This window comes from Saimiri boliviensis, chromosome 13 (genome assembly GCF_048565385.1).
Source record: "Saimiri boliviensis isolate mSaiBol1 chromosome 13, mSaiBol1.pri, whole genome shotgun sequence".
NCBI classification, from domain to species: domain Eukaryota; kingdom Metazoa; phylum Chordata; class Mammalia; order Primates; family Cebidae; genus Saimiri; species Saimiri boliviensis.
The window spans coordinates 59,364,834-59,378,538 of record NC_133461.1 but is presented as its reverse complement, the minus strand read 5'-3'; the positions used below and the strand labels follow the sequence as shown (position 1 = coordinate 59,378,538).

At 36.0% G+C, this 13,705-nt stretch overlaps 1 protein-coding gene across 1 annotated transcript in view; it reads right to left on the bottom strand.

The window, feature by feature from the left end:
* The window catches only part of NDC80 (NDC80 kinetochore complex component), a 49,222-nt gene that overhangs the window by 9,121 nt on the left and 26,396 nt on the right, over window positions 1–13,705 (bottom strand). The window contains exons 12-14 of the mRNA XM_003924805.4: window positions 9,192–9,344; window positions 6,964–7,053; window positions 995–1,087 (exon numbers count right to left, since the gene is read on the bottom strand). Coding sequence (XP_003924854.3) covers window positions 995–1,087; window positions 6,964–7,053; window positions 9,192–9,344 — 336 coding nt within the window. The remainder of the gene's footprint in view (window positions 1–994; window positions 1,088–6,963; window positions 7,054–9,191; window positions 9,345–13,705) is intronic.

Genomic DNA, 13,705 nt, shown 5'->3' with positions numbered 1-13,705 from the left:
TAAAAAGTCATTGTATTCTCAAAGATGCAGAAATTAAATAAAATTGGTTCAGTTTTTAGGGTGCCAAGGTCAACTGGCTAGAATTTAGTAAGTGAAGTTCTTTAGTTTTTTGGTGAGTTGGAAGTATTCACCAAATGTGACCTCTTCAAAAAGCTTGTATAGGATTCATTCAGCAGTATTTTCCAGTCTGAACAACAGGAAATTTTATATTTTAATTAAGATTTTTTTCCCCCATGAGCTTCAAGGAGGCCTTATCTAAGTATCCAAGTCCTTATTTCACAGATGTATTAACTATGCACAGGCAAAGTAGCCCAAATTCATCAATTCTTGTGAAGATAAGTATCATAAAGCCTTTTATTTAAGTGCATCAGAGAGTAAACTCAAGCATTGTCATGGAGGATGGATGAAAAATAAAAATGATTACCAATGTTGTATATTTCATATTTACATCGTAACATGTGGTATGTTTTCTAAAAATTTCACATGCTTAAGAAGACAGGTCCTAAATATAATAGGCCAAGATAAAAGTTATCAATTTCTAATACTTTGTTGCCATAACTAACTAAAAAATACTGGCATAGTTAAAATTTTCATATGAATTGTGTAAGTGGTATTGAATAGAGTCATCTGAATACTTTAAGTAAAATGCTGGTCAGGCAGTAGAATGGTGGAGAATCAGTATTTTTATTTTACCCACCTTCTAGATTGCATGTAAATGGTCTTTGGAATTTGACCAGGATAGCTAGTTTGCAATGACTCTTGGTAGACAACTACTTATTCAGAAGACCTTACTGGGATTCAGGCTTTAGCAGTACATAACAACTAAATCTCTATAAAAAAGTAGGAGAGATTCTTTGGCAGAGAAAACTAACCCAACATAGTTATAGTATATATATAGCTTAAAGATTTTGGTTTTGATGTCAAAATACGTGACTCATCAATCAATCATGACATAGCTTTGGATAACCTACAGAAACTGTAGCAAAGTTCTTACCTTATTTTTTTGTTGGTAAAGATCATCCAGCTTTTGAACTTCTTCTTTCAGAGTTCTTACACTTCTCCTGCTTTCTGTTATCATTGCATTCAACTGGGAAATAAAATGTTGGTTGAGAGATCATAACTATACATCAAAGATGTTTTACAAGTTACAGAGTTTTTATTTTATCAATCAACTAACCGAACAATGTTATTTCTTCTAGTGCTTTTGGACTCTCACCTATCATTTGTCCAAAAATTTTATTATTCCCCAAAGAGAAATTAATTTCAAAGAAACCTCAAAATTAAGGATATCTGTTTTTCTATTAGTTGTTATGGGAGTGCTTTTTAAACTCTCATATATACTATACATATTATTAATATTGTTATATTAATTTACTCATAAATAGTTTTTGCCTCTGGATTTGAAGTTTAGCTTTATTCAGACTATATCTACTATAGCTGTTTAGCTTTTCATTTGTATGTTCACTTTCTAAAATGTTAAAAAGAATTGTTTATATTAATTTTATTGGATGTTTGCTATTAGTTATAGTCTTGCATTCCTTCAAAAAGTAATAAAGTAACCACATTTAATCTTGTTAAAGCTTGAACTTTAAGATCAGTTGAAACTAAAACTGAAAGAAAAAAGTGCTTCTCAAGTTCATTTCTTGTTGGCAAGTGCTGATAACAGTCGATGTCAGCAATTAATATAGAATGTTCTTCAGCTATACCAAGAGGAAACTGTTTCCTACAGGAAACATAAAATTGTAAAATGTATAAATGGCTGACTTTTTTAAAAAGGATAATTCTATACACATATGAAATAAAAAAAAATCTGGGGGTTAAAATTTAGTTAAGCTAGCCGGGCGTGGTGGCTCAAGCCTGTAATCCCAGCACTTTGGGAGGCTGAGGCGGGTGGATCACGAGGTCAAGAGATTGAGACCATCCTGGTCAACATGGTGAAACCCTGTCTCTACTAAAGATACAAAAAATTAGCTGGGCATGGTGGCACGTGCCTGTAATCCCAGCTACTCAGGAGGCTGAGGCAGGAGAACTGCTTGAACCCAGGAGGCGGAGGTTGCGGTGAGCCGAGATCGCGCCATTGCACTCCAGCCTGGGTAACAAGAACGAAACTCCGTCTCCAAAAAAAAAAAAAAAAAATTTAGTTAAGCTATTGTTATTTGGTAAAACACAGGGTAGTGATATATACAACTAGCATGCGCCCAGAACTCAAAACCAGATCTAACATTAAGAACCTTTTCTAAAGGTATGTTTTATCTGAAGTCACTAATAAGTTAAACAAGTTGTTTTAAATTCTCCTATAATAACGCCAACAGATACTCAAGTAACCACAACTTCCATTGATCCTCATGGTGGGTCAAACCATGTTAACTCATCTCTGAGCAGCTTCTACTTTCCATGTCAGTATTCATAAAGCTGCATCCATTACTTAAACATTTTTTTTTTCTAATTCCAAAAGTACACATTTCCACCGTGGTAAGTAGAAGAAAAAATAAGTAAAATAATAATCATCAATAATTGTGCAACCCCCAAAGAACCACTATTAATATTTGGCATATGCCGGGCGCGGTGGCTCAAGCCTGTAATCCCAGCACTTTGGGAGGCCGAGGCGGGTGGATCACGAGGTCGAGAGATCGAGACCGTCCTGGTCAACAAGGTGAAACCCCGTCTCTACTAAAAAGACAAAAAGTTAGCTGGGCATGGTGGCGCGTGCCTGTAATCCCAGCTACTTGGGAGGCTGAGGCAGGAGAATTGCCTGAACCCAGGAGGCGGAGGTTGCGGTGAGCCGAGATCGTGCCATTGCACTCCAGCCTGGGTAACGAGAGTGAAACTCTGTCTCAAAAAAAAAAAAAAAAAAAAAATATATATATATATATATATATATATTTGGCATACTTCCATTAGTATTTTCCTCAGTCATTCAATAAGGAGCCCTTAAGTTGCTTATAACCCAAGAAAATATCATTAATTACTGTCAGCCCTCTGTATCTGTGGGTCCTACATCCATTGATTCAACCAACTATGGTGTTAAATGTTTATGAAAAAAATTGCATCTTCGCTGATACAGACTTCATCTTGTCATTATTCCCTAAACAATACAGTATGACAACTATTTACATGTTTACATTGTATTAGGTATTACAAGCAGTTTAGGGATGATTTAAAGTATATGGAGGGATGTACATAGTTACATGCAAATACAGTCATATGCTGCATAATGAAAACCACATATTTGATTGTGGTCCCATAAGATCATAATGGAGCTGAAAAATTTCTATTGCTTAGTGACATCTTGATGATGTTCACCCTGTGTAAGCCTAAGGTACTATGTGTATTTGTGTCTTAGTTTTCAACAAAAGGTTAAAAAAGTAAAAGAAAAAAAATTAAAAAAATTTAAGATAGAAAATAGCTTATAAAGATATAAAGAAATGATATTTTTATACAGTTGCACAATGTGTTATTATAAGAGTCAAAAAGTTAAAAAAAAGTTTGTAAAGTTGAAAAGCTGCAATAAGCTCAGGTTAATTTGTTATTGAAGAAAGTACAGTAATGTCCAGGGTCTTTACATTCATTCACCACTTACACACTGACTCACTCAGAGCTACTTCCAGTCCTGCAAGCTCCATGCACAACTAAGTGTCCTATACAGGTGTGCCATTTTCAATAATCTCTACCATATTTTTACTGTATTTTTTCTGTTCAGATAGAATTGGCTACACAAATGCCAGATAGAATTGGCTATACAAATACTTATAATTGTGTTACAATAGCTTATAGTAGTCAGTATGATAATATGCTGTATAGATATGTAGCCTATGAACAATAGGCCATATCATATGGCCTAGGTGTGTAGTAGGCTACGGCATCTAGTTTTGTGTCTATCACAAAGATAAAATTGTCTAATGATGCATTTCCCAGAATGTATGCCCATACTTAAGCAAAACATGATTGTACTATACCATTTTTTATCAGGGTCTTGAGCATCCTAGGATTTTGGTGTACATGAGGAAGGTCCTGGAACCAATGCCCCATGAATACCAAGGCATGACTATTTCATTAGATGAATTTTTTTCTATCATAGTCAGAAGTCACCAGGCCGGAATCCCATCACTTTCTTTCTCCAACCAATGAATATATTTGTATGAGACTTTTTCTTCTACTTTCCAGTTAGTTTCAGGATACAGGGTACCCACTTTCCTCCTGATTAAGAGGTAACTCTTCTAACTTTTCACTGGAGCTTATGCCTTCCTTTTACTCTTCTTTTTTTTTTTTTGGTGGGGGGGCACTCTGTCACCCAAGCCAGAGTGCAGTGATGTGACCTCAGCTCATGACAACCTCTGCCTCACAGGTTCAAGCGATCCACTGACCTCAGCTTCCTGAGCTGAGGACTACAGGTGCGTGCCACTATGCCTGACTAATTTTTGTATTTTTGGTAGAGATGGAGTTTCACCATATCGGCCAGGTTGGTCTTGAACTCCTAGGCTCAAGTTATTCGCCTGCCTTGGCCTCCCAATGGGCTGGGATTACAGGCGTGAGCCACTGTACCTGGCCCATGCCTTCCTATTTCTTCACGGACTGCTTTCTAATCCACCAATCTCTTTTACTCCTAATTTTTAAACTTTACCTTGTACTCCCTGCCTCATCTTTAAAACCAAACAACGCTCACCCCTGCCAAAACTAAATCAAAACCATAAAACCCCAAAATCATTTCCACACAGCCCTTTCTAACTATCAATCTACCTCATTTCCTCAGACTCAAATATTTGTGGTAGTCTTAATTTGTAATAGCCCATGAAGAACAGTTCATTCATACTATCATATCTTTCTACCATCTAAACTTCAATCCACAGTAATATGGTTTTTGGCTTCTCTGCTTCATGAAACCATTTTTTGCAAATATTACCAGTAATATCTTAATTGCTAAAGCCAGTGAGTGACTTTCAGATTTAATCTTATTTGACATGTGAGTAACATTCATGGTCACTAATCAATCCCTTCTGAAAAAACCCTTCCTTGGTTTCTAAAACCTTGGAATCTCCCGGTTTCCTCTAGGTCTTGGAAGGTCCTTCATAATCTTCCCTGTAGTTTCTTTCCCTGCTTGTACTGTGGATGTGGATGTTCTCTCAGGATTTTGATCTTGGTGGTATTCTCACTCACTCACTTGCGAAAGTGATTTTTTTCACTCTCATACTCTCATATCTGGGAAATTTCCTGGCTTTAACTACCTGCATGCTAAGAAACACACAAACACGCGTGTGCGTGCGCGCGCGCGCGCACACACACACACACACACACACATTTTATTTTCAGCCCTCATCTCCCACCTATACTCTGAATCTACAGCTTCTGCTTCCTCCTGGATGTCCCACAGACAGCAAGCTCAACTTCTCCCACACTGTCCCCACCACACCCTGCTCTCAGTTTTCCTCCTCTATGTTAACAGCACTATAATCCACTTAGTTGCCCACATTAGAAATCTGGAAGTCATGTTGATACCTCTTTCTCCCCATGCTTGCACATTCAGCCGTGAAATCCTTGGGTTCTACCTACTTAACATTTCCTAAACCTGTTTCCTTCCATTTCTACTACACATTGGTTTAAGTCTCCTAACATTTTCAGTTGCATCCCCTCGAAGCCATGTTTTCCTGTAACCCAAAGGGTTTTGTGAACCTAAAAATCTGATGAGCGTAAGTGTATCTATATTAGCCCTTTTCTCTAAATGGGAGTACCTGAAGGATGTATTTAGTGTTAGAACACTAACATGGGGTCTAGTCTATAGCAGGCTTTTTATAACTTTCCCCCACATTTCCCCACCTACAGCCTTTAAAAAGTTCAAGTCAGTCTGAAAGACGTTTTGGACATGAAGTTCCTGTTGTTTCAAATTCATACCTTTTGGGAATCTCCAGGTTTCAGTACCCATTTTGACAAAATCAGAAATCAAAATGAAGCAGCCTAAAGGAAGACCTCACCTCAAATAATCATCATTCCTAGGTAGCAGTCCAAATTCCTCATCTTTTCTCCACAGATATTTTAGAAATCTCAAATTGCAGTAATAATAGTATGATGTGATGAAACTCCTCACTTACCTAATGTTACACATTTTTCTATTTTTCTGAGAATGTTAAAATTCTAATACAAAGTTTTGATAGATTTATTAATATTAGAAAAATGTCTTTCTGTGGGTTACTAGCATAATTATTTGTGAAATGTCATAGGTTTTGTTTCCAGATGAGAAAAAATGAACAAACTTCTCTTGTGAGAAAACATACAATTTCATTTTATGTCTTGAAATCTATTAGCCAGATCACAGCAGTTCCTGAAGAGTTGAATTAACAAGTGGTTTCCTTTAACTGCTTGATGTCCTATAAATGATATCTTTGTGTGTGTGTTTGAGAAGTAGCTTAACTTTTCTTAACAATGTTTAAAGATTACTAAAGACCATAACAGAATTTTCCTTTTCAGGGATGTAGGTAATATTAAGAATTTTAGAAGCAGAAACTATCTGAAATTTACTTTTGGAAATATACTTCAAAGGGAATTTGAGTTCTTCTGAAACTCCATGATCCAGAATGCAAAAACTTGGTAAAAAGAAACCTCTTAATCTATCACAGCTAATTAGCCTCTAACCCCATATTATACTTGCCTACTTTCAAGGTAGCCACTTGAAACCTCTTGTAGTATAAAAAGTGATTTTAAATTATCTCAAATTAGAGGCACTTCTCTATTAAAAAAAGGAAAATTTACTTAGTTTCATCTCACTTCATATGTGATTATGAGAAGGCTAGAATGTTTACATTTCTTAGTACGTCTCTTCAAATAGTTCTGTCAAGGGTATACTCAATTCTCATTTTTTCATCATTTTATTAAAAAAATAATTCGTTAGCAATCAGAAACCACAAATAACATTTAATTTTAGGTTTTAAAATTTGAATTTTGCTTTTTATGGCTCTATGTTTTATTACTTACTTGTTCTAAAGTATCCTCCAAAACAATTTTTTTATTTAGAGCTTTATTAATTTCTTCTTCAGTTTCATTCAGGAGTTCCTTAAGAGGTACCTATAAAATATATAAGGAGTATGGGTGACATATAACATTTAATTACAAAATATCCCTCCTGAGGCATCTGTACACTGTGATAGGAGGAGTTACTTTTGGAGAAAAAGTGAAGCTATGACATTTTAAATATAATATACTGTCAGACAAGAAAACAAAACTAGTTTTTAATCAAATTTCTTTTAGTGTAGACTATAACCTACTTTTGGTTTTGAGTAATTGCAAAATTAAAGACTTGCTCATCTATCCTGGAAATTCATTGATATTATTTAAACATTTAAAAGTACATTTAGTTTACTGCAGTATTTTTTGAAAACAATTTATATGTAGGTTGTTATTTTTATGCTATGTTATCCGGAAGTATTAATTTCTCTTAATCCTTTCCAACTGTTTAGTCAGGATTCTCTGCTTGTATTTCTTAGGTTTATTTTGTTCTACTGATTTTAACATAGTACTTCACTGCTTGTCATTTTTTAAAATTGAGGTGAAATTCATACTTTAAAACAGTTAAACTGAAATACTTAGGTTAAAATGAGTTTAACACAAAATTAAACACATAACATAAAATTAACATAAAATTTAACATAAAATTATAGTGTGTAATTCAGTGGCATTTGGTACATTCACAATGTTGTATAACCATCACCTCTAGCTCCAAAACATTTCATTATGCTGAAAGAAAATCCCATATGCCATTATGTTTTAAGTAGGTCTTTTGAAGTTATTGCTGAGCTTTAATTTTGGCCTGCTCCTTTCAAAAGATGCAATGGCTTCTTTAATCTTTTTAAGAACCTTTCACCAAATACTACTTATAATACTTGGCCTTGTACCATATTGATTCTATTGTATTGTCCTATTATTATGTAATACTATTTCTAGAGATGAAAGCAAAATTTCTCCTTGAGTATATTCATTCTTTTTGCATTGTATAATCTTCTCTACAAAAATGTGATTCACGTAATTATTTTCTTCCATCAGTTACGTCAAATTACTCCAAACAGTGGTGAGCAAACTCTGGCTGCCTATCTATAATCTATAATCTACTGATAGATTAGTAAGAAACTAAATGTTTACTGGATGTATTTTTTCACATTGAAAATGAATCTAGCTTTACTTAGTCAATGTCCGTCCACCAGCAAACTCCTATCTCTTTGAAAGTAGGAATGTATCTTTCTTGGTATTTTATCTCTATCACGTAGTTGGTCTGGAACATATTATGTTAATATATGTTCAACTGAAATACTAAAATCTATAAATAACTGACAAGTTACAATAGAGCAATTTAAAAATTTTCTTCCCAAAATGACTTCCTTGGCCATATTTTAAAATTGGGCAACAAGTTCTCCTTGTTGACTACTGGTTTTCTTATTACTCTAACACGTTTTATGCCTTCACGTGTGTCCTTATGCCTGGAATTCTTTCTACAGCCATCCCCATACATATCTCATCTTTCAAGATTTCATTCCACGGTTACCATCTCCAGAGTCTTTTTTGCTACATGGGACGAATTGATCTTTTCACTATAACTTGTAAAGACTCTTTTTTTTTTTTTTTTTTGAGACGGAGTTTCGCTCTCGTTACCCAGACTGGAGTGCAATGGCGCGATCCCGGCTCACCGCAACCTCCGCCTCCTGGGTTCAGGCAATTCTCCTGCCTCAGCCTCCTGAGTAGCTGGGATTACAGGCACGCGCCACCACGCCCAGCTAATTTTTTGTATTTTTAGTAGAGACGGGGTTTCACCATGTTGACCAGGATGGTCTCGATCTCTTGACCTCGTGATCCACCCGTCTCGGCCTCCCAAAGTGCTGGGATTACAGGCTTGAGCCACCGCGCCCGGCCAAGACTTTTAATTAAGCACATATGTAGCACTTATTTATGTCTTTCTCCCCTGGGGGATCATCAGTAACTTGACAAAAAGGGTTGGTCCCTCTTTGTCTTTATAGTACTGGTATCTATTTTATATGTAATCCATTTTTTTACTGGATAGTTTTTTTACTTTTCTAGTACCAGGAAGAAAGAAGATATAGTTTCAGTGTTTTATTCTTTTGTTTAGTACTGGGTTATGAACATGCTAAAGTTCAAACTGTTAGAGATATCAATTGTAAACTTAAAAAATCTTCAAAGTAGTCATGATTACTTACATAAACTTGAGCCCTGTATTTGACAAGACAGCTGGCACCAGCCTCAGGATTAAACTTAATTTCAAAGTCATAACCTTTGGAATTCTCAGCACCTTTAGGAATGAGTTTTAATTTTCTAGCTGATTTGTGATACTCTGCTAATTGCGTTTCAATCTGTAAGAGAACACAAAAAGAAATGTTACAGCAGCCCCATTCCATGTGGTTTTTCAGTTAGCATTTCTGCAATTTTATATAAAACATATCACACCTATTTTTAGTAGTTTAGTAATTCAGTAATTTTTAGTAGTAAGAGTAGCAGTGTTAAAATGTACCAAGAAGATAAGGTTTTAGTAACACTTAAATTTACAGAATAATTAAGACTATCATTAATTGGTATGTAATATACTACCACCTTCCATTTATTTGACAGCTTAAAATAAGAGTCCATATTTAAATTTACTTTTTGAAGTGCCAGATAAACTGTAAAACATGTAATACAAATCAATCTTAGTTTTGTCAATGTACAAATTAAAACATTTCATGTATCCAAAATAAGTAGAATGTAATCATTTACATCTGACAATGTTATTTTAACTGTATTGATAAAAATATTTGAGTAATATATTTCATATTTCCTGTTCTCATTGCTTCTGAGCTCTGTTCAAATAGGCCATCAGAAAGGCTTTTTCCTCTAAGAGTCCCCCTAGTTTTTCTTTTCTTTTCTTTTTTTTTTCGAGATAAGAGTCTTACTCTGTCGCCAGGCTGGAGTGCAGTGGTGCAATCTCGGCTCACTGCAACCTCCGCCTCTGGGATTCAAGTGATCTCCTGCCTCAGCCTCCCGAGTAGCTGGGACTACAGGTGCATGCCACCATGTCCTGCTAATTTTTTGTATTTTTAGTAGAGACGGGGTTTCACCGTGTTAGCCAGGATGGTCTTGATCTACTGACCTTGTGATTCGCTGGTCTCGGCCTCCCAAAGTGCTGAGATTACAGGCATGAGCCACTGCGCCCGGCCAGAGCTCCCAAATTTTTCTAAACGCTTACCTGGTTTTATTTTTCTTCATGGCAGTCATCACTACCTGACATATATTTGTTCATCTCCACTTCCTGAATATAAGTTCCATGAAAGCAGCTCTATCCTCAGCACCTAGAACAGTGCTTTGCATATAGTAGATACTTAATATTTGATTGAATAAGTAAATTTGGAGTCTGGGTGACTTGTTTTTAATCTGCTTCCTCCATTTAACACATAATTTCTCATTGTTACTACTCATCCATAAAAATCAATTTGAGTGAAGGAATACAACGGTAAGAGTACACACTGAACTTGCTTAACTAATTTGCAATTTCCAAAAATGCATTAGATCTCAAAAGTAATACTACTTATATACTAAATTTAAGATTTTCTATTAATGAATCAGGAAATCATTTCAGTTGCTATATTATAATATAGTATCTCTCCAGGGACTGCTAAGTATGTAGGTCAATTAGTCCTTACACAAAATGGTCCCAGGAGTAGTTTTTTTCTGTTTTTTTACTATCTTAAAAAAAAAAAATCTAATGAAAACAGCTTTCACAAGTCAATGAACTTTATCATGACTAAATGCAAGGAGATCAATTATATGGGAAATGTGTCTCTACTTTCTCCTTTTCATGTTCAATTCAGAGAGAGAAAACACAGTTTCCTGATGAATCTAGATGCGGCCGCAATGTCTATCTCAACAAAGAATTCCGGAAGGGAACTACAAATCACAGTTGGCATGTGGAATAAAAATTAGTACAGAAAAAAAGATGATGGATAAAATGTTTATTTTGGTCTTTTTATTTTTCGAGACAGTGTCTCACTCTGTTGCCCAGTCTGGAGTGCAGTGGTGTGACATCAGCTCATTGCAACCTCTGCCTCCTGGATTCAAGGAATTCTCATGCCTCAGTCTCCCAAGTAGCTGGGATTACAGGTACACCCCACCATGCCTGGCTCACTTTTATAATTTTAGTGGAGATAGGGGTTCACCATGTTGACCAGGCTGGTCTCGAACTCCTGACCTCAGATGAATCACCTGCCTCAGCCTCCCAAAGTGTTGGGATTACAGGTGTGAGTCACCAAGCCTGGCCTTTTTTTTTTTTTTTCCTTCAAAGAGTCTTGTTCTGTCATCCAGGCTAGAGTGCAGTAGTGAGACCTTGGCTTACTGCAACCTCTGCCTCCCAAGTTCAAGTGACTTTCATGCCTTAGCCTCGAAAGTAGGTAGGATTACATGTGCGCGCCACCAGGTGAGGCTAATTTTTGTATTTTTACTAGAGATGGGGCTTCGCTATGTTGGCCAGGTTTGTCTCAAACTCCTGGCCTCGAGTGATCCTCCTGCTTTGGACTCCCAAAGTACTGGGATTAAAGGTGTGAGCCACGGTGCCTGGCCCTATTGTGGTCTTTTGCATCCTGCCACCATCCTTTAATATCCCCTTTATCAGACTCTCAGGTGCTTAGTACTGTAAGGCTTTATTCCCACTGTCCACAGCCCTACTCTGGCCCATCACCAGGCTACTGCTTACCTACTTCCCAGATTTTTTTCTCCTTTCAGCCTGGTCCTCCAAACCAAAATTGTTATTCTTTTTTAGTACAGCTGATTTTAGTTAGTTAAACTCAGATTTTAGTTAGTTATACTGAATCGGGAGATTCATAACTTCTCTTTTCCCATAGTTTGAGGTAAGGTACATCCATTAATATTTATTGAAATAGCTCATTTCAGATTCACCAATCTAGTTTAATCACACTTCATTTTATAAATGAGCAAACTAAGGCTATGCGAGGTTAGAAGATATGCTGAGATCACACAGGTGGGTAGTGGCAAATCCAGGGCTAAAACCCAGTTTCACCAAATTGTAAGTTCAAAGACTTCAGGTTCACCATCACAGGCTATTTCTTATGGATGTATATTTTTCTCCTTGATACATGGGGACAGAGATTAGAAGGGTCAGGAGGATGAGGAAATAGTATTTGATTAGTGTTGCCCACTAGGCAATACTAGTTTTTGCTTTGATTGAACAATGTTTTTATTTTGTAACAATGGTGATTAGTATATGTAACAAATACTGTACTAAGAAAAGTGATGGAGGTATTAGGATTTTAAAAAGCCATTACTTTTTGGAACAAAAGTTGGAGACTTAATTTTTCTTAGTGAGGGTTAGACTTTAGAATTACATCTATCAATAAACATTGCAACTAAAAATACAAGGATAAAAAACTTCAAACCAAAACTTAAGTTTGAAACTCTCTAGACTCAATTTCTCTTCATTAGAACAAATGCTTTTTAAACACATGCTTTCTTTCTTTTCCTTAAAAATGATCACTGTGGAACAATCTGATACAAAAAATGTCCCTAGACAACATGTTAACTTATAATGTTTTTTTTTGAATAGATTAGTATCATGTACATTATATGGAATCATTAAGAAAAAGTTCATTTACACTTAAACAGCTATATGTAAAAGAGGAGACAGTGTATGGTAAATTGATTAAGGCAGGAGTATAGAACATTTATAAAAGATTGCCTACAAAAATAAGGATAAACTTTATCTAGAAATTTACATGGTCAGAAAGTCCATTTTATTGACAGTGTTGGCTAAATTGTTAATGTATTCATGTTCAATTTCACAACACTGAAATTAAGTTGAATAATTTGCTTCTCTCATGCCGAGGCCCAGACTCACATATACAACAGCCTATTACATATTTTCACTTGGACATGGATATAACACATCCAGCTCCATTCCTGTCTCACAACTTCTTCCTTCTCTTCTCTTGCCGAGTGAGTGGTACCTGCCCAATTACCCAAGCCAGACAGGGCAATCACTTCCTCCCTCTTTCATCAAGTTTTATCCACTCTACCTCCTAAGTGATAAGAATCCACCTACTTCTTTGAATCCTTACTATTTTTTAGAGAATGATAGCAATTTCTTACTAGATTGCTGCCACAGATATTTTCACATTATCAGAAACAAGATCTTTCTAAGATGTACCCATATCTGTTTAAAAATTTTAAGGCCTTCCTAGAGGTTCCTGCATAAAGTCCAAACTTCTAAACGTGAAGTCTTCATCCCCTGGTCTATGCTTATCTTGAGTCCCATCTCTTGCTCTGTCCCCCTTGCTATTAAGCTCCAGCTGCATGAAAAACTTACACATCAGACTGTTTTGTCTCTGAACTTTCCCATACACACCTCTTTGGCAAGTCCCCTACCTGTGCCATGCTAACCCTTCCTTATGTTTCCCAATTCAGTTCATTTGTTCTCTCTTTAGGAAATACGCTTCTAAAAACTTCTCAGCCATCTCCCCACACCATGTACACTAAATTTGGGCTAGGTATACTATGTGTGTCCTCAGTACCCTGTGTACCAAATATCTATTGGAGGTCTCATTTCATGGGAGTAAATGCAAACTAAGTTGGAAGTTTTTGAGGGGAAAGTCAGTGTCTTATCTTTATTTTCTCTATGCCCAGCATAAGTGACACATGGCAGATGTTAAATCTTAATGTTTGAACAGCAAAT